This window comes from Aulostomus chinensis, chromosome 8, assembly GCF_037954235.1.
Source record: "Aulostomus chinensis isolate RoL2024-O1b breed Wild chromosome 8, RoL_Achi_v1.0, whole genome shotgun sequence".
NCBI classification, from domain to species: domain Eukaryota; kingdom Metazoa; phylum Chordata; class Actinopteri; order Syngnathiformes; family Aulostomidae; genus Aulostomus; species Aulostomus chinensis.
In genome coordinates, this window is record NC_141327.1 from 4,869,036 (window position 1) to 4,890,866 (window position 21,831).

Consider the following 21,831-nt stretch of genomic DNA (forward strand, 5'->3'; position numbering starts at 1 on the left):
CAGGGTGGAACTGCGGGATGTTTGCAGACCCGGAGAGCACCCGAGTGCTGATCAACCCCGTTAGCAGCAACTATAAATGCAGCAGATGAAGTTGCATGCACTCCTTGAAGCAAATTAGTGTCCTCATCCCTATCAAATGAGAAATGAATTGATGATTCAAAGCTTGACGTACATCGACAGACAACTACATATGATTTATAGGTTTTTCAATATGATAAATAACAAACATATGACATACATGTGTACAACTGAGTAAAAAGCCAGCACTGTCTGCTTAATGAAGATACAGTGAAACAACAATTAAAACCCTCCTGTGTACTAAAGAGGCACAGGAGGTGTTTTTAGTCCGGCAGACATGTCCTGCAGAGTTTCCTGCCTCAAACTTTTGGGTGCTGTCATGGTTGCAGGCCAAAACAAGGTCACAGTTCTCCACTGGGGGGTTTCGAGGAATTATGTTTTCAGTCCAGCCGTCCCGTTCTCAACAACACAACATCTCCGACGCACATAGAGAGAAACTATTCAAATTTAGCACAACCATCAACTGGGACTCGAGGACAAATTGAACCTCACACGAACACATTATCTTGAATTCACCTTGAAGGGATTCCCTCAAAATTGTCATTTGCAGAAAGAGTATGCAGGTGAACCTACAGTGATGAACACGTGTAACTGAAAAATGCAATAGAAAGACTCCGAAACAATTTTTTTCAAGCTCAGAAGGTGAGTTTATGGATGTTTGATGCTGTTTTATCTGTACTGTGGCATGCACATGATGTAATAATGCTAGCACTAATGTCATATGGCCTAATGCGCTCTTTCTAAAACCCATAAGGAGCTATACAAATAAACATTAAACTTCATGACAGCCTGGAAGAGGCGTCTCTCATTAGGCTGGAAAGTGTGAACAGCTGGCTCAGGTTTATGTGTTCCCAGCTTCCCTCTGGTGCCAAAGGGTCCCTGGCTTTTTGTCTTGAGGCAGAGCAATGAACAAGCTCTGTGTAAGATGGGAGTCCTGTTCTTTGGTAGCTTATTTGGTAGCATACCATTGTTGTGTTTATATCTGTGAGACAGAGTGTTGCCAGATGGGACGAGCACAGCCTCAGGACCAGGAAGGTGCAGGCTTATCGAGGATCTGTTCTTTCCCACACTCCCATGCTCTGACCCAGACCAAGCCTGCTCTGATTTCCCTTGAGTTAGTCCGCGGCACCTCTGATATTCTCCACCAAACTTTATCTCTGCAGCAAAGTTAATGGTAAAATATACAGACAAGGCAACAAGGGCCGCAGCCAGTCAATAACCCACTCAGCATTACCACCGAAACGACCATCGCCACACGGGAGAGGAACAAATGTGCCGCTCGTATTTCAGGCAATCGTGAGATGTTGGCGACAGAGACGTGATTTATCTGTGATGACTTGTGTAATAAATTAAAGGACATACATTTTTTGCCAAGTAAAATTGTGTTTTTCATCTGAAAAAATAAAATTACAAACTGACCCCTCGCTGTGAGCTCTCAGTGTCCGTACCAAAGTGAGACTGTGAACACTGAAATCTGTAGAGTAACGAACAAAAGTCATGTCTACCGCCAGAAGGTGGGTTCACGGCATCACCTCAGAGATCTTTTACAGCAGCGTCCAGACTGTAATTCCAAATCAGATACATTCTGAGTTTCTCTCTATCAAATTCTACCTAAATATTCATGAGAAGAATCCGTTTGTTCCTGTTTTTACTTCATTAACAAATCAAAAGTAACTGATTCAGGTGGTTCATTTGGGGTATCTATAGCTAACAGCCGGGGAAAGGCCAAGCCAATGTAAAACAGCATTTTTTTTCCTGTTGAGATGAAGCTTAGTTTAACTGGCTGAACTTTAACATGCTGATTATCCTTCCAGATGCAAAGTTTCTGGCTCGCCTTCGACTTCTTCCTCTCTTTGTTGAGAGGCGTATGGTTATCGTGTTTGTTCTCTACATTCTGTCTTGACCTTTAGCTGAATCTGCAACCCTGTAAATCCACAGCTATGCTACGTTTGTTTTAATCTTGGGCCTCTGCTCGTTCAACAAGTCCAGGTCACATGTCACTACTGTAGCAACCCTCTAATTCAACCCAGATTTTTCTGATCTTGAGCATGTTCTCTTACAAGGGTCGATGCCGGCACCAGATCCCTAATCAAAAGCAAGGACAGTTCTCAGGAACGACAAACTCTTATCCTAGACAATGGACGTGTGTGTGTGTGTGTGTGTGTGTGTGTGTGTGTGTGTGTGTGTGTGTGTGTGTCTGTGTCTGTGTCTGTGTCTGTGTGTGTGTGTGTGTCTTGTGTGTACTTGGTTTTTGTTATCTTTTGGAGACCTTTTCTGATATAAACACTAACCTTATCAGGACCCCTAGTCCTCATGGGGACCGAAGACCGGTCCTAATGCAGCAGAACTTAATTCATGAACACCTGATCAAAGTTAGAGTGAAGGTGTAAATTGCAGTTAGCTTGAGGTTGAGGTCAAGCATCAATTGGTTAGGGTTAGGATTAAGATTAGGGCTTGGGTTAGGATATTCACATGAATGGAAGTCAATGGAATGTCTTAATAAGGATAGCTACGCAAACCTGTGTGTGTGTGTGTGTGTGTGTGTGTGTGTGTGTGTGTGTGTGTGTGTGTGTGTGTGTGTGTGTGTGTGTGTGTGTGTGAAGGGGGGGGCGGTATTCCAGGAATGATGATGTCATTTTCCAAGAGATTGGATAGTCGGCACTGTTGTTTCTCTACATTCTGATGTCTTTTTTAACCTGCTCCAGGGTATGGCTAAAGTTGATGTTTTCCAAGTATGTGACAGGCCGCCCCGGGGGTCACGAGAGTTTTCGGAGAGGCAAAGTGAGTCGAGGTGAATGGATATTAGTTCTCAAAGGATATCATGAAGAACAGCCTTAATATTAATTATAATATATGTAGAATATCTGGGAATATAGGGGTGGCATGGTGGTGGTTAGCACTGTCACCTCACAGCAAGAAGACTCCAGGTCCATTAAGGGTGAACCCCGCCTCTCACTCAAAGGCAACTGGGATAGGCTCCACCCTCCCACGACCCTTAACAGAATAAGCGGTAGAAAATGGATAGATGGGATGGATCTGGGAATGTATTAACATTGTTCCCTCTTTCTTTCTGTCGGAAACTCAAAAAATGCACAGGACAGAAATGTCTCATTCTATTTGTTGGCTCTGGAAGTTAAAACTAGTTACACTAGCTTGGCTAAATAGACGTCTCTGGAGTCTAATAACATAATGTGATGGAAATTGGAGGCGCTCACCTGAAATGCCTCTCATGATTGTTGGCAGGTGTGATAAGCAGAGTCAACCAGTTGTTTCTGATTTTGACAGTCAAGAGACTGAGGCAGAGCAAGAGAGTGGACTATGCAGCATGGGTGAGCACGCTTTAGCGCAGGGGTACTCAAATACAAATCTTAAAGGGTCACAAAGGATTTTTTCAATGAATCAAAGGTCTATTTATTGAGGCAGTGAGGCCACATGCAATAATACTGTGTTATTCAAAACAAAATTTCCTTTTCATTCAAACAACAACAAAAATACAAACTAAAATCAAAGGACAGAAGGAGAAGGACAAATGTATTTCTGTCCGGTGGTGAATCAAGCATCTCAGGAATTCCAAACTTACATAGATGATAAAATCAAACCAAATGTCCCTTTCAGCTCAACAAACTGATTAAAATTTTAAAATTGCTCCGAGAATGAAAGTAAAAGTTAAAAAATTGCGCTCAGCAGTGAACTCTGAGTGACCCAGTAACGGGCTGTCTGGGTTTCGTTGGCACGGACACAAGTCCTGGCCATCTGCGGGGGTGCAAGTGAAGTGCAAGTGTGGTCTCTTGTGGATTATCGGTGTACCTGTCTGTATGTGCTGCGGCCGTGAGGGCAGGGTGTAATATAAGCGCGGCATTTGGGATTACAGAAAAGAAAAAACACTCCGGCAGAACCGACAATAAGGGAAACCTCCCGAAGCTCCCTCTGGCTACACTGCCTTGATGTGCTGACCAAACCAAAACACGCAGGGAAGGAGAAACAGTTTGGGGGCCACAAGTAGGCAGCCCAGGGGCCGCATACTGAGGATCACTGCTTTAGTGGGTCTGCAGGGATCTGAGCTGTTTAGGGCCACTGGCACAAAGACAGCTAGAGTAGGTTAGTGTGTTCCTTTGTCATGGGGGAGGTGTGACGTCTCTTTTCCCCAGCTCCGCTAGTGTCAGTGCTAAGCCACTGACTCTCCTGTTTCCCTATAAGGGCAACCAGAAAGTACTCTAACTCATGCAAGGGGGGATAATGGGGTGTTTTATTCCATGTGGAGGCCCACCTTCTCAGGAACCCCTGATCTAGAGTTACCTTGGTTAGAAACACCCTTGAAAGTGGAATTCCTTTTGTGATAGTGAAAATTCAAGATTAAACCTGAAGTTACCTTGCTAACCTGCAAGTCCAGCCTCTTGATAGCATCTCCTCGTCTGTCTCTAAAGGGAAGAGTTGTTTTGCTCTCAGACAAACATAAATCAAACTGACTCACACTCTTGGCAGCAGGGGAAGTAAGTGAAAGCACCAGGACCCCAGCTCAACTCTGGGAAACAATCCTCTTGTATAATTCCCTCTCACTTCCTCTGTCTCTCTCTCTCTCTCTCTCTCTCGCTCTCTCTCAAGTTACAAGCTATGTAACTATGTTACAAGCAGTTCCTCAAGTCTTTCAATTCTGCCCTGATAGCCACGATCTGTGTGCACCCCTTCTCCGTGTCTGTGAGCAGCCAAGCATAGTTCCTGACCCTGAGCCTTCAGTGAGGTCACATGTTATTGTAGCAGTAATAATATGAGGTGGAACTCTACCATGGAAGTTCAGCATTGCAAAGGGTTCTTTACCAAAATGAGCTTCACAAAAGAAAAAGACGATTCTGGAGAATACTGCATCCCAACATCACTCATACAACATGTAAAGTCTAGGCCTTCTATGAATAATGACATTAATAACTATCGTGACTGCATTTGACTGCAGCCCATCAGTGGCATACACTCAGCAAAATGAACTCTTCTTTGCTAAAAAGGACCTTGTGTAATACCTTATTCCAGATTCCAAATTCTGTCTCAAGTAGTAACTCAGTTATTTCCTGAGAGCAGTAACTAGTACCAGGGATTAGTTGCCCAATACTGCAGTCCAACCACATGGCCTTCCTCACTATTTTCTTCCATTTTGCTAAAATGTCTTTGTTCTGTTGTCCTCTCTCTTGCTCACTTTTGCAGCGTATTGGTAAATGCTCAGAAAAGACGAGATCCTTTCCCGTTCACAACTCAACAAAATCCAAAACGTCTTACTAAAGTTTTTTGTGAACGTAAATAATTTGACTATTTAAAAAAAAACATGGTTAACTTTTGTGCATATGCTCTGTAAAGTGTCCTCTATATTTATAACGTTGCATGTTGACTATAAAGGTTCTAGCCTGCCATCGTGACAACAAGACCAACGAATATCCACGTAGAATTTCTGAGTATCCAAACCGTATCCCAAACAAAACTCCATTCAAACATCTAGCAAGGTTTGTTTCCTTGTTGCCTTGCAGACATATCTGACAAAGAATTCTGAAATGATATAAATTCGCATAATATTGCATTATTTACAGTAAATGCACGACCATCACTTGATCCTACATCCTGGTTGTTTAAAAGTTAAGTGCGCTCAGAGGTTTAAGGTCTGACTCTGTGTCCGCAAATTTACAACAAACAGTTTTTCAGACTTGCAGATGTAGCTAGTCACTCTCCACGGTCAACAGAGTCACGAGATGCTCCAGGAATCCGTCTCTCCTTTGTCCTCCAGCCTGCAGCAGCTGCACACAGCTGTGGTCATATTTTCTCCTGAGCATCATTTACCTCTTATCACGCAGAGCCCTTTCTGCCTGAGGAGAAAGCCGTTTTCTATGATAACAATTAATGTGTCGCTCCCTGCAACAAAGTCAGTTCAATGCCACTTGTGTCTTTGCTGCAGAATAATGAGTTTTTATCCTGCTCAGCTGCAGAGACGCTGGTGGTGAGCCACAGGTTTCATTAGGAGCCTAAGGAAATGCCAGTTGGAAACAGACACTTCTCAGGATTCCAACTTATTTTCTCAGTGAGGAATTTTCCCCCCTTCGAGCTCGGATAAAATCAAAACCAGGAAGCAAGGAGTTTTATCAAAATCAACTTTATGTGCTTGTATTCAATCATTTGTAAAAAATACAATTAAAAGGCTCATTCTATAAATAAATAAAATACCCATAAATAATATTCATCAGACAAAAAGTAAAGGCTTTTCAACAGCGGTCTTCTTACACAGACTTGCTGCAAACGAATATATTTACTTTTTCTTCCACATTCATGAATTCTCCTCTATTCAGTTATTTTGGCACTCTCTCCCCCTCTGCTGCTTCATAGTTAATCATTTCCCATCCCACAATTCTTCCCTTCCACTGTCATTTCCCAATCCTCCCCAGTGCAGGAGTTCAGTGAAAGCTCTGCTCTCAGCAGTTTTTTAACTGGTGTGCTTCAGTCTGCATGCGTCCTCGGGGACTGTGATCCAGATCACTTTCCTCCCAAGGAAGGCCTCTCCTCCATCTTGTACTTGGACTCAGTCTTTCTCTTTCTGTTGATACACTCCATCCTCCGGCTCTCGTCTTTGTTTATCCTTGAGAGAGTGCGCAAGAAAAACTGGGATCAGGCCAGAGCACTAATACTTAACATCTGGAGATTTGTGCAACGAGTCATGTGTGAGCAGATTTGTTTAGCCAAACCAGTTGAGTAATAAACCCATCAATATTTGCAGAACGATTTCTGTATCATGTAAGTTTTGGCTCTGTAGAATCTGTTCCAATGCTAGCCCCATGAGCCAAATCCAACAAGTTGACGTAGTGTGGTTTTTCTGCCCCCAGGTTTTTGTGAAAGCTCTGCAAAAGTTGCCAGCTGCAGAGGGATTCAGTTGGTAAAGCTTGGTTCATTTAAACTGAATTTGTGTGCAGATTGTGGCTCAGATGAGCTCAAATGGGAGCTCAGCTTTAAAAATAACTCTTCAGTTCAATTCCAAAGGGTTAGGGTTAGGTCCAAAGTTAATCAAGTCGCATGTGTGGTGTTGCTTATGGTCTTACCTTTCCCAGCACCTCAAATAAGCCTTGCCCATCTTTCCCTCAGTGTTAATGCAGATTTTCTCAGGGGGGTTGTCTGGGTTGCTCATCGTTACACTGAGATGAAATGTAAATTAAAATCAGCACCACTTCTGAGCTTATAAATGTTTAAAGCTTCACATCTACACTTACATCAATTCAGTTTGGTCACATCCAGGCCGATTTTCTAAAACCTGGAAATCCGATATATTGCCTTTGACGAATTTGATCGTGGTGGGACATATGCAGCGTGCAGGAAAGTTTTGAGCTGCAAGGAAAAGTTGTTTTAAAAAAAACAGCGTTAAACACAGATGATGGGAACAAATTCATGATGACGGAACTGAATAATGATCACACATGCTCCAACCCTGTTTACTCGCCACACTCATCTGCACATACCTTGATAAAGATCCATGCACAGTGCAGCCATGACAACGAGCAGGACATGGCAGCTTCTCTGTGTCAAAGCCATTCTTCTGTTGAGATTCCAAAAAGTCCAAAGATTTCAGCCAAGAATGAAGTGTGAGCTCGGGCAGGTTCTGAGATCCACTTGAAGTGAGGAGAGAGTGAAGAGCTGCTGCCATCCTGTTCCCTCTTTATAGTCAGCGCCCAGTGGGCTTTCCCACAGTCCATGCTTTTTCCCGTAAAGCCAAACCTAAAACATGCTCTGGAATTTCCACTCTCAGTCCGGAGACACACACTGGAATGTGCTCAGCAGAAAAGAGAAAGGGAAAAAGGAGAATCATGCGTTGCTGTTAAAGTGAATTCCAAGCCTGAGTGACTCAACTTCATACTCACGCTAGATGATTAACGGCACAATTTGGCTGGGCATGTCCAGGCAAATCACACCTTGAATAAACCTTAAGACAAATATCTGCAGTTAAGCTGACTTTGATAGATGCAACGTTTCTTATCAAGAAAAAAGGATGTCATGTCGGCTCACAAACAACTTTACAACAGCGCAAAACATTATAAAATCTTAAAATCAATGTTCTTTGAGGCAATGAAAAATCCTCTCTGTTTTTAACCAGCTTCATTCGTTGTTGTTATTTTGTGCTCTGCGTGTGATTTTATGAACCATAAACGTCTATCTCCTGAATCTTGTTCCCCAGCATTCCTCGGAGGCTGTGAACAGTTACTGGCAGCCACATACATGGTGACACAGTCAACAGTCACAGTAGATTAACAGAGACGGAGGCCAAGTTCTGTCTAAATGTCTTACGGAAGTGGGCCAGCAGACATCGCCCATCATGATGAAACAGACTTCAGTAGTTCAGCGTGGATAATTATTTCAGACGTGTGATTTCCGGTCAAAGCAAATTCATGTTCTGGAATGTCTCATCCCTGTCATGAATGAAAAATACACACCGTGTGAAAGGAAAAGGTTCACCTCGACGGTGACATTAACCACAGCTTCATACTACTCAAAGCTAATTAACCTAGTTGACCATGTAGCTCTTTACCCAAATTAGGAGAAACTTTATTATCTTCCAAATTTAACAGTTGTAAAGGGACATGTGGTTTAATAGCAAGTGGTTGATAGAAATGTGGATTTGGTGAAAAAAAAAAGGAATACATTGTAATAGCAAGCAATTCTGGTAGCTACATTTTAGAAATAATGATTATTAATTCCATCCATCCATCCTGGGGCGTATCCCAGCGGCTTTCGGGCGAGAGGCAGGCTACACCCTGGACGGGTCACCAGTCCATGGTAGGATCAACACACATAGACAGACAACCATTCACACTCACAGCCACGCCTACAGTCAGTTTAGAGTATCAGTCAGCCTCATCCCCTCTTGATGTCTTTGGACTGTGGGAGGAAGCTGGAATACCAGAGAGAACCCCCACAGGCACAGGGAGAACATGGAGACTCAAATCCGGAACCTTCGTGCTGTGAGGCGACAGTGCTGACCACTGCACCACCGTGCCACACTGATTATTAATGAAATAACTTAATAACTGAGAAATGAAATAAAACCTGACACCAAATTAGAAATGTTATGCCAAGGTCCACAGCCATTCAAGGCAGATGGCATCAATGAGGGTTAACATACTGTGAATGTTTACTCATCCAAGGGATCGGGGAAGAAAGCAGCTTTTCCTCTTCAACTCTTATTTACACTTTAATGCAACAATTTTAAGAAATTTTCCTTTTAAAAGAATCGATTCAATTTTTAAATATAAGTGTTTATTCAATGAAAAATCTTCTGTTTTCATTCCTTCAGGAACTGTACCGCTGTACCATAAAAATACTGTAGTTGTGAGATATTGCAGCACATTGGTTTGGGTACTGTTTGATCTGCGTTCATGATAAACTACCAGGTGTTAATAGAAACAATCACTGAATGCCTGGAAAGTTTATTCCAAGATGAAGAATCCTTCAAAAAAATTAAAATTACCTGTGAGGTACCACCAGCATCAGTTTTAGGGCCTTTACTATTTAATCTGTGGATGCTTCCTCTTGTGATACGAGACATCTGATATTTCTGAACTTGAGGTAATACTTTGAATGTGGCAGGAATGGTCATAAACAAAACCACGGTCCTTACAGTTTGTTCAGGAAATGCCTTCCCGGAAATGATAGTAAGCCAAATTTATCCCCTGTAATCAAACAATCAGGAGACATAGTAAATGGTTATCAGAGGAATAACTTAAGAGAACAAAGACTTGTCATCGTTGAGGTAGCATCAGGTGGTAAACAAATATGAGGTCACTAGCTCGCAAAGTAATACGTACCCAATAGGATTTTATTTTGCATTTCTCTGCAAAAAACTTTGAGTCATCCTTAATGCTTGAGAGCCACCAACAGTGTTGAGATTATTTAAAACATTCAAAACTGCTGTTTTTTTTTTACATTGTGAAACTATTTGTATCCATTTTACAATATAAAATCAGTCTTCTTCCCTTACACCTTTTAATGACTTGCATCATCCACGGGCAGGCACCGATGTTTGCATGCATGCAGTCCTGGACCCCACCAAAGATTTTATTACAACGACATTTTACTCTTGACCCAGCAGGTGGAACACATTAACACAAAGATTTCATTAAAAAAAAAAAACACACATTTGGGGCTGAGGGAGTTGTTTGGAGACAGCAATCCCAGGGTTTCATAACAGTATATTTAACGCATATGTCTGAGGAATCAGGTTTTGATTGTGAGTCTTCATAAACTCTGTTGTTGAAGATTCTTTTTGGTGATAGAATGACATTGGTGTCACAGTTGTTGTTGTTGTTTTTTTTTTTTTTGATGAATAGTTCATTTAAAAGCCAACAGTTATAAACAGGAGATTGCAGCCCAGCATTTCCACACAGCATAACATTTCATCATATTTTATGTTTTTTTTATTGAAAACATCACAAACTCCTCGTTAGAAGATCTGAATGTGAAGAGCTCATTTCTGTCTTTCAGTACACAAAGATGAGTACGGGTAACTCATGGACATGATAACAGTTCCCAATCAAAATAGCTGATCATGTGTTACACAGCTTCAATTCATAAAAATAGCCTTTAATTAATGAGTAAGAAGCTTGTATGTATCCAGTGAGTTCCCAAAGATAGGATCTGAGGACAGACCAATCAATCCCGAAATAACCTTTACTTGTGCATAAGAAAGATAAGAAAAGGTACACACTAAATGCTGAAGGAAAACATCAACAAATTCATCTTTTCACACAGATTTATGCTGCAGTGCTCAAGTCAAATACACAGTTCTTCTCTTTAATGTCACAGGTTTTTTTATTGATTTTATCAGTGTTCTGTAGCACTACATGACAGAAACATCCATCCATCCATCCATCCATTTTCTATACAGCTGATCTATTAAGGGGGGGGGTGCCTGGAGCCTATCCCAGCTTACACTGGGCAAGAGGCGGGGTTCACCCTGGACGGGTTGCCTGTCCATCGCAAGCCCACTGAGCAATTGGGGGTTCAGTACCTTGCTCAAGGATACTTGGACATGGTCATCGGGGGAAGTGAGGATCGAACCAGCGACCCTTCTGTTGCTAGACGGCCACGCTTACCTCCAAGTCATGCCGCGTGACAGAAACAAATCAACATCAGACATCAAAACAAGTTTTATTCATTCCTTCTAATCAGACACAACTTATACTAATGGCGACATACTAATTACTGTGTAATTTAAGAGGAATCATCTCTGTGATAAACTGAATTCTTTCAAGTGCATTGTTTTGGTTTTCCTGCTCGAAACTTTTGGTTCAGTCTCACTGCTCTCTTGTTTACAACTTCACCAAGCAGCTGGTTTCATCCAAACAACCCAGTTTCCATACCAGCTGAGCACCAAAATCATGCGCTTGTTGCTCAGATGTTTGCCAGATCGTTAAATCAGCTTTAACTGCTGTTTTTGTAACTCATTTTTTACCTCAGGCAGTGATTCCATTCGCTGTATTTTTTGTTCAATTTGTTGTTTTTGTCTTGAAGTGTTTTTCAAGTGGAGTATTTGTACCAAATGCGATAGCTTCTCTTGATATCATTACCACAGAGCTGAGATCTCCCAGTATCTTCTGGTACCACTCACTGGTTTTATATTCCATGATTGTCCACAGTGGGTTTTTGTTTTTTTACTAAGTAACAGCAGATGTAAGCATTCAGAAGTTAAAGGTTACAAATGAATACTTTTTGTATTTACTTTAATGAAAGAGGTTGCTGCTTTTAGGAGCTTCCATTAAAACTCACTTCAAAATTCATTTCAAGTCGGCTTGACATTTTACAAAAATATGGCTATTTGGCAATTATGAGTGATGACTACCAAATGTGGCCGCGTTCCGTTACCGGTGTGAATGTAATTGCGTTCACTGCCTCACTGAAGAACTGCCTTATCAAACCAATGTCTTCTGTGTAAGATGAGGATGGATTTGTTTACACAACAGCAGTATCTCACTGTTCGTCTTCACAGCCCTTTATTTGTTTTATTCAGCTGTCAAAGACAACACAAGTGTGTTACATATTTTGGGACATTTGCCTGAAACGCACCAGGATTATATCAGCCTGTACTGTTCCTCTCTTCTTTCAGTTTATGACTAACTGTGCAGAGGAAGAGTATCACTGCATTTATATATATATATATATATATATATATATATATATATATATATATATGTACGATTGTAGCCCTTAGAGAATAATCGGTAATCGGCCAAAGGTTGGCTGCTGATTATGTCAGGATTTTTTTTTAAATTGAATTTACACAATAAATTAGTTTTTTGCACTTATTGACAGTCTTCACAGCAAATTTTTTTTGTTTCTGTTTCTAATAAAATACAAATGCTTCCTTGAGCCATTAATGGGTTAAACTGTATTGCATCTTAAAAGCCACTCATGAAAGTGTTTACACATCACATGGGGCATTGCAGTCCAACTCTGAATTGTCTACAGCAAATCTGGTTTCTATCACTCCTCTGACATTCGGCCGTACTGCGGAGCACAGTTTGCTCTAACTCAGACCTTTCCTCATTTAATGAGTTTTGAAGAACAGATCATATCTGCTCACACCTCAATAACACTTTGGATTCAATTAAGAAGAAACCCAGTACTGTCAACAGATAGAGCTGAGGCAGCACTTTCCTGTAAATGATGTGCATGAGGGAGTGCAGATATGTTCAGTTGTGAGTCGTTCATCTTTTTCATCAGCATAACATTAACTCATATGATACATGAGTCACCTGATTATGTAGAATATTCTGACGTGTCTTCAGTTGTCTGCAGTCCTCTTTCTCAGAAATATATTCTTGCTGTGATGTACAACGCATTGTGCAACCTGTTGGAGCAGTTTGGGGTCAGCAGACTCCTTCCGTGGAATTGGGGGAGGGGGGCTCTTGTGCTCATTCTCTCCCTTGTCACATGTTTGACTCTTGCCAAGCCCTAACTCATTTCCACATGGTCACAGGGTTTCACAAAAAAAGAAACAAAAAGTAGATGGCCAGATGTTTACACGTAAAGGAACAAAGTCATTGTTGATTCTGTAATCGTTTGCCTCGCAATAGTTTTATTTAATACTGAACAAAAGGTCTTTAAATATACATGACATGACTTACATGTGAAGCTTATATGCAGTATTTATAATATACAGGGAGAAGATAAGGTGCTTTTTTTTTTCTTTTCTTGTTCATCCATCTCGTCTGCAGGCTCTGAACAAACCTGCTTGGGGGCCTTGAGACGAAACAATCAGGGAGCGTGTCCTTTGATAAAAAATTTTTTTTTTTAAAAACGCCCCAGAACTCAATGAGAGTTCATATTTCCAGTGTGGGGGGCCCCCTGGTGGCTGAGGGAGCCACTTCTTTAACATCGACGCCTCAGGCACGCTGCGCTCATTTGTTTGTTCTGCCCTTGATATTTCTCCCTTTTCATCTTTTGTTTCATGTGTTGCACTCATTTAGAACTTCAAAGGGAATGCATATCACTTTTGGGAAGTGGCTGTACTTTATTACTTGGTACATACATAAATGAATCATACCATTATGGAACTGATGTCAAAGCATGCTGCGAGGGGGGGACTAAGTCTTGCCACGAGGGTAACCTGCTCAATTCTGGATCACACCAAGCCCGCGCACAGCGACTGTACCAGCAACCGATCCAGCAAATTCTGATTGAAATGCAGCGACATCTCACAGTTGGACTGGTCATTCAAGGTGAGCGATACGTCTGAAAGGTCAATAGGAATCCAGGCTGCGTAGCTCCTCGAGGATTGCGGAAATATTGAGGGAGAGACAGGTGTTACGATGGGGAAAGTGCGCACCATCCAGCGGCGGTGACCTCTGAGGGGCCCGTGGCGAGGGTAGGGGGCTGGCCGCGAAAGCTCCTTAATGGAGTCCATGTACTCTTCCATGGTGTGGGAGGACAAGTCTAGGTTCCCATCCTCTGTGTCGAGCTCCTGTATCTCACTGATAGTAGGTAGCCTGATCACGGTGGAGAGGAGACACCTGGGCTTCATCCTGCAAGGGAAGGAAACCTGTTACTCCATTATGCTGGTAGAAATAGTAATCTGTCCTCGGGTAACTAACTTTAAAGAGATAGTTGAAGATATACAGTGGAGGCTGAGACAGGCTCTCTGATATTTACTCTGTGCTCATTATGGAAGAAATTCCAGTCAGCTTCTTGATAAAGGAACATGAACCAGTTGAGCTTACATCCGTTTTTACCCAACGTTCCGAAGCTACTATGTGAAACAGCAGGAATTAAACTGAAGGATAACTTTCCCGATCAACATCACTATTGGCAAAACTCAGAGCAGCAGCGTAGATGTAGTCTTTTTATTTAACCAGTTCTTAGGTGCCTCCATTAAACACAATGCCAGACATTTTAAACAAGTTTTGACGTTAAAAAAAGGTGTGTTTCCCTTTAATGGCTTTTGCATCAGTTAAAACATTTTTTAAATAATTTTTACAATCCAGGTTATTATCTGAACTCGTTTATGTTCCAATGAGATATCATGAGTTAAAACTTGGGATATGCTTTAGATATGGTCTGTATTCTCTGGAGTCATGGTTATTTCTGGATTCAGGCCCTTTTCACACACTGTCCTTTTCATGGTTTGTTTTAAGCATATAAACCAAACCAGATGTACAAAGTCATCCATCCATATATTTTAAGAAAGTACAGTGACGTTCACTACACAGTAAATCTAACCACCATCAACATCCTCAATCTGTTTATCCAGCTCATGTTTCTAATAATCTTGGTTAGCAGCAAAACTCTCTGGGTCCTAGAAGCTAAATTGTCTGGGGCTTTTATGCCCCTGGTAGGGTCACTCAAGACAAACAGGTCCTACGGAAGGGATCTGCACCAATAACGCCCGGCCGGGTATAGGCCAAAAAGGAAACATGGGTCCCACCAATGGGCTCACCACCGATAGGAGGGCCCAAAGGGGTTTGGGTACATTGTGGCATAGGTGGCAGCCAAGAGCGGAGACCTTGGCAGTCCAATCCAAGTTGATTTGTTTCTGTCACCCTGAATCGCTTGGAGGTAGCGTGGCCGTCTAGCAATTGAAGAGTTGCTGGTGCGATCCTCACTTCCCCCAGTGACCGTGTCCAAGTATCCTTGAGCAGGACCCATGAAGGGTGAACCTCACCACTCAACCAGTGTCAGCTGAGATAGGCCTCAGCCCCCCCCCACACACACACACACACACACACACACACACACGACCTTTAATGGATAAACAGTATAGAAAATGGATGGAGGTCACCAGTCCACCACAGGGCCAACATATATAGATAGACAACCATTCACACTCCCAGCCACACCTACTGTCAATTTAGAGTATCCAATTAGCTTAGTCCCCATGTCTTTGGACTGTGGGAGGAAGCCAGAGTATTGGAGAGAACCAACACAGGCACAGGGAGAACATGCAGACTCCACATAGAAAGATCCAATGCGCGAGCCGGGACTTGAACCCAGAACCTTCTTGCTGTGAGGTAACAGTGCTAACCACTGCACTACCATGCAACTCAGCTTGATGAAGTGCTGTCCCAGGACTTGGTTTCTGTATTCACTATAATCAATAACAGATTATCTATTTATCTCCCAAACATTCAAGTAATACTAAATATTTCCTTGGTACAAGGCTATCAAAGACTCCCACTTCCACAATGGAGAAATTCAGGGTCTAATGGTAGTCTTTAATTAAGGTAATGTCAAGTTCTCCTACTTAAGTAGACACAAAAACACCTCGTGTGTTGCCAGAATGAATACAGATAAAGAGAAAATGGCATCTGTGTCTTTACATTTCTAGATGAGTTGATCCAAACATTAACTCACCTCTAGAGTCCTATTCCCAATCTAATTCCCAGGTGATATTCTGTCCTCCAGCAGCAGTTCTCTCCTTGTGTGCCAGTGCTCCCCTGTCCTCCTCTCTATTCTCACCCAGGATGTCACCAGTCTGGGGGTGTCAACTCTGCATTTACTAAGGCTCTCAGCATGTACAGAACATGTTGTGTCGACATGGAGGTGTGACTCTGTTACGCTGTCGTGGAGGATAAGCCAGGGGAGCTTTTATAATGCAGTAGCCAGACTAGACTAACAGAGCCAATTTTAGCTCTCCGAGCACTGAGAGAAAGTGGAGCAGGAAAAGGATTGTGGGTAGGGATGTTCTCTACTACAGGGGGTCAGGGGTGACAAGGCAATCTGTGAGTGGATTATTGACATTCCCTCACATGCAGACAACTCGGGGCTCATTTTACAGCTGGAACTCTTACTGGATAGGAGAGGTTGTGGTTAAACACTAACAATCTTGGGATTTTACCCACTGAGATGAAGACACGAAAGTCTTTTGCAAAATAATTATTTTTGAATTAAAGAATGTATAAAGTCTAATTCAGCATATTTTTACTATGTGCTCAAATTGAGGAGCAAATGCCTGGCAGTTATTCAGAAGAGCTGAGGAAAACTTGCATGCTTAAAAAGCAACAACTCAACATTTTCAGAAATGCAAATATTCGTTCTCCTGAATGAAATTAGATAAGGATGTCAAATCTGATGATTAATGATAAAATTGATGCCAAGAGGTATCGGTATAGAGCATAAAGAATTTAAACAGGAAAATATTCAAAGCCCGGAACATTAGTAACCTTTAGGGGTGCTGGTTGGCTGATTTTTGACCTTTGCACAAAGCCAGAGAGCTGCTTCCCTGCATCCTTATTCTAGGCTAAGCTAACCACCCATGATGTGTTAATCCTCTCTTTTAACATTTTGACATATCAAAACAAGATAAGGGGTGCGTGATGGCTGAATCCCTTTCTTTCTAAATGCATTACCTGTGTGCATGGGGGCTGCTGGAGCACGCAAACAAAAGCTAAATGTATAGAATGTCAAAGATAGGCATAACAAGAAATATTTATTTATATGGTCCATTTGCATCAAACAAAGTGATTCACAAGATTATAGCTTTTAAAAAGCCAAACCAAGAACATACAGAATAAATTTATTGACAAGATTGGTTGTTACAGTCCCTCAGATTGCAACACAGCAATCACCAGAGGGTGGATGTCCTTTGCGGTTACCATGACATCAATTTGACACATCTTCAATTGTGTACCTCAACGGATGACACACAAGACACACTCAGTCAAAAAGCTCTCCACATGCTGGTCAGACCTGGGTGTGTGTCTAGCAGCTAGCTGGTCACTTGGGAGCCCAGATGGGATCTCATATTTTTAGAGTGACTGCTCCCTTCTGACAAAGGCTTTGACTGCCTTCCTGTGAGTCTGCCCTCAGACTCTGACCTCCCTGAGAAACCTTGCAATGGAACCGACAACAAAGTATCTCCAACCCACCACTTCTACTTTCCAGCCTTGCTCCTCAGCCTTAATTACCAGGACATCATATCGCAGAGGTTTTTTTTTTTTGTGTAGATTTGTAGAGGGAAGGACATCACGTGTCTACCATGACAAAGTTGATCCATAACTCATTCCGTGTGATAATTCCACCTCTAGTTGGGCTCCCACCTCGTCCAGCTCCCTTGCTTAGCTAGGTTTATAGTCAAGGACACCTTGCAGCTTCTTACTGTCGGCGAACTTCTTCCACCACCAGAGTCACCTTCCCTGTCCATTTAAACCCTAAGATTCTGTTGATGTTATCTCCAGCCTTGCTTTGGCACATTTCTTTTCCTCCACCAGGTTCACGATGGACAGTGGCAGGGCTCTGATTCTGTAAAGTCTGATGCTGGTGAGACATCTCAGCAGCCCAAGCCATTTCTCCCAGCTCGACTCATACAAGATGATTGGTCAAGGCAGCTGGCCAAACACCACCGCTTCAGCGTCTGTAGGAGAGCCAAGTAGTTTACCTGCTTGAAGTTGATGCTTGTTTCCTACCTGAGTCGCTCTTTGCACTCTGCATTTTATCAACATCTGAGGCTTTTAATCTACTTCTCCATGGCAGCTGATATTTGTTCATTGTTGATGTGGCACTGGGGAGATGACCTTTCCCAATGGAGACGCTGCAGGGCTTGCTGGGTTTGGTCTCCATTCATGCTTATTAGAGGTTTTCCTGGTGTTTCTCTACATGCTTTTAATGTTGTTGTAGTCCTGTTAGCTACGGTGCTGCTCGCTCTCCACCATTCACCCGTTTTGATGCATGAATTATGAGCACTATTGCTATGTAAAAGATGCAGCAAGCTGTGGTGTTGTTTTGTCTTATTAAACAGAACTGGAGGTCCTGATAGCACATCTCAACAAGCCTAGTGATTCTCTGTGTGACCTGGAAGAAGTTGAAAGCTGCCAACAAAATCTCACGAGGCATTTGCGAGGTCCGGGAACATCACACAGAGGTTTTTCTTTACCTTTCTGCCAGTTGGCAATCAGACATTATGTATTTTAACATCCTGAGAAGGCACATATCCCTGCACTGTGCAGAGATGTATGATGCAGTTGTTGTTCAGCAAGAATCCTGAATGTTCATGCCACCATGCCAAATAGGTTCCCCTCCACATTAAGAATGCTGATCTGGTGAAATTGGCTGATGGTTGTGGAGTTCTTTTCTTTGGGGGAAAAAAAAATGAAGCAAATGAAAAATTGGTTAAAAATGATGCGGATGAATTTTGAATTTAGTGTTAAAAGATTTATTTTGTTCCAAACGTGAGCTACATAGTGGCCAAAAGGAGCTCAAGTCAAATTTTAACCCCCAATCAGTAATCCTGATTCAGCTGACCTGAGAGGCTCACACTGGGTCAGAAGACCAGATTAGTATTTTGTGCCTAAGCTGTCAGATCCTGGCAGCCAAGGAAGCAATCTGAAAACTGGAGTTCAATACAGAGAATTTTGTCTGTTGTCACTGTTAGAGCCCACCCTCCTGCGTGGACTCACCCTGGACCTTTTGTCTTAACACGGCTTCAGGAGATAAAAGACCAAGAGGCTATTCTTTAAATCTATGAGTGGTTTATTCACTCTTCACGGCAGACTTACATGTGCAGCAAAGCCCAGCGCTGGAAGAGCTCAGACCTGGCTTCCGTGGAAACCCAGTGAGAATTGACTCCCTCCTGCCAGGAAAGTTATATATAGTTATATTACATTCTTTAAGAAATGGAACTGACGCTGATTGGTCAATGTTGCATAATGACGTATGTTGCCAGACTGTACAGATGTTGTATCAAAATGTTTCGAATCAAACAAAGGTGTGTATGTTGAGGCAAACTGGTCTGTACTGGCTACACTCAGGAACATGGAGATCCCTGCATAGTTGAGATAAAGGGAGGACAAATAGAGAGAATACAGCGGGGATCGTCGCTCCTTTGGCTCATCTCCATCATTACCACCCTGAAAGCAGCATTCTATGTTTGCATAGAACTAACTGCTCTAGACAGACCTGTGAACAGGCCATTGTCATGATCGAGCGTGCTCAAGCTAAACACAAGTTTCTCCATCTCATGCTTGACATCAAGTCAGTGGTTCATTCGATATTGTTAAGGCCATGCACAGCAGATTTAGTTACTTACTTGATGAGAACTAAAATTCAAGCTTGAGTTAAGGGCAACACAGAACCTTTCTTCCTGAACCCTTAGCGACCCAAGTTGATTTGGGGGTAATCTTACATCCTGAACTTCTGAGCTATCATCTTGGTCATTGTAAGGTCAATCTCCACATGCTACATCTTGTTTTTTTTCAGGACAGTCTATGCCATGGGTCGGCAACCTGCAACTCTGGAGCTGCGTGTGGCTCTTTCATCCCTCTGCCGCAGCTCCCTGTGGCTTTGGAAAGTAACTAATAAGTTTTTAATTTAAATTTCTTTTATTATTTTCGTCAGTGTGTTAATGTTATTCTAAATTTGAAGATTATGGTGATCTTGTAACATCAAAATAGAACACGTTCAATTTTTTTGTCTTACAAAATATTCCTTACAATCGCAGACGTGCAACACCAAATCCCTCACAGTGTGACTTTTACGGATAGTGTCGTGCCCCACCAAAATTATAATTTCCATCCTTATTGCTATAATGCCAGTTTAGCAAATTTCTTTGATTTTCAAGTGAGATGGTAATAATTCAATTTACATGTGGCATGTACTGTATATCAAAATGATGCTTTTTTAAAAGACCAGTTAACTGAATGGTACGGGCCGTTGCCTCAGTTGGAATTCCTTTTGGTGGATAAATGTTGGTCTGAGAGATAAACTATGTTGAATACTTTTATACACAGCACAGCAGATTGGTACAGTTTTAAACATAAGCTAAACTTGGCCTTGCATTTTGTAAATGATAAACAGTGCGCAATATGTAGAGCATACTACAGTGTAGTGTAGTAAGGGGTTACAATAACAACCTCTGTTCGTCCCACCTGCGCTTTTCCTCCCTTTCCTCCCTTTTTTGTGAAAATATCTGCTGAGAAAAAGTTTTTGTCCTTTGAATTGGGATTCAAATACAAAAGCTGTCCCAGCTGACCTGTAATAGCGCAGTGAAGACTTTTGCAGAGCAGATGTACTCAGACTAGGATGCAGCCAAAAGGTCACGTTGACCTAAACTGACTGACCACATGGGGTAAGGAGGCAAAAGTTTACTCAAATAATCTGTCTTTAGGCTGTGTGAAGATTCTTTCTTACACAAAGGATGTTGCTAATGATTTAAGTGGAATCTGAACTAACAGAAAATAATTATAAAGTCATAAATAGGATGATATATGGCATCTCATGCAGTCATCTGACATGAAGTTATAAATTAAAGCTGAGTTACACTCGGAGAGGTCTTGGCTGTTGCCAGGATTTTAGAGATGCTGAGGTTGTGAATCCTGGATGAACCTCTCTGAGCCTCCACCGGTGAGCTCCCCAAGCCTGGGCTCTCATTTATAAAACAGTGAGACGGTTTCATCCTAATGATGTACACCAACAGAAAAACAAGCGCTACTAGATACTAGATACACCAAAAAAATATTAGAACCTATAAAACTGTGCATACACTCACCTGCAAGTAATTTCTCCGTATAAATCCCAGTCTACCTTAGACCTGGGTGTTATGTGGCCCATGGGCTTGATCTGGCCCACATGATGGTTCCGCCTGGCCCACGAGGTTGAAGACATACCATTTTACCTACATATGTAGGGGTGAGCACAGCTGAATTGCTAAATCAGTACTTCCTTGCACTGAGAAGTGTTAAAATGAATCACTGCCTTTCATCAGGGTGCCACGGCCTCCCTCTCGGCCCTCCGAGGGCAGGGCAAGCAACTGCACACACACAACCACACATGGAAAGTAACAGAGCGGCTGCAGAGTCGACAGCTACACTTCTTACTGCCATAACAACCTCCACAGTAGCTCGTTAGTTATCCTCAAAAGAAACAAAAACTTAAAAGAATAGGATAAAAAAAAAACTCCTGTTCTCATAGATTGAAAAAAGTTAGAAAAAAAAAAAGTTGCCCATGCATGTGTTTATAGATCAAGACAGGAAATGTTGTGCTGTTATGATTTTTTTATGCATACTTGCTACACTGCTACAGCTTTTTAAAAGACTTCTGCATGATTTCCTATTCTTGGAAATACTATTTGGGGGGAATTTTCAATATAATAAATGCCGAAGAATAAGGGGAAGTGGACATTGGATGTTTTCATATTTAATCATAGATGTAAAAGTGAAGTACAACATGACAAAGTCTGTGTGTCCTCCAACACATTCTACTGGTCCACCTGGAACTGTGAACATATGAAATCAGCTGGCAGATCAGAGGTTCCTC

At 42.1% G+C, this 21,831-nt stretch overlaps 1 protein-coding gene and 1 long non-coding RNA gene across 2 annotated transcripts; both read right to left on the reverse strand.

Annotated features, from left to right (window-relative positions):
• Positions 1-6,182: 6,182 nt before the first annotated feature.
• On the reverse strand, positions 6,183-7,844 carry LOC147256866 (uncharacterized). Its single transcript, XM_086210036.1, has 4 exons — positions 7,557-7,844; positions 7,311-7,425; positions 7,143-7,235; positions 6,183-6,685 (listed from the first exon to the last, which is right to left on the reverse strand). Exons 1-4 carry the CDS (start codon positions 7,627-7,629, stop codon positions 6,583-6,585), a joined length of 384 nt encoding a protein of 127 aa, XP_086066162.1. The 5' UTR covers positions 7,630-7,844; the 3' UTR covers positions 6,183-6,582.
• A 4,451-nt stretch (positions 7,845-12,295) lies between these two features.
• LOC147256867 (uncharacterized) lies at positions 12,296-21,528 on the reverse strand. The gene is made up of 3 exons (XR_015117525.1): positions 21,065-21,528; positions 19,077-19,150; positions 12,296-14,111 (listed from the first exon to the last, which is right to left on the reverse strand). It is a non-coding gene; the product is annotated as an uncharacterized LOC147256867 (long non-coding RNA).
• Positions 21,529-21,831: the final 303 nt, after the last annotated feature.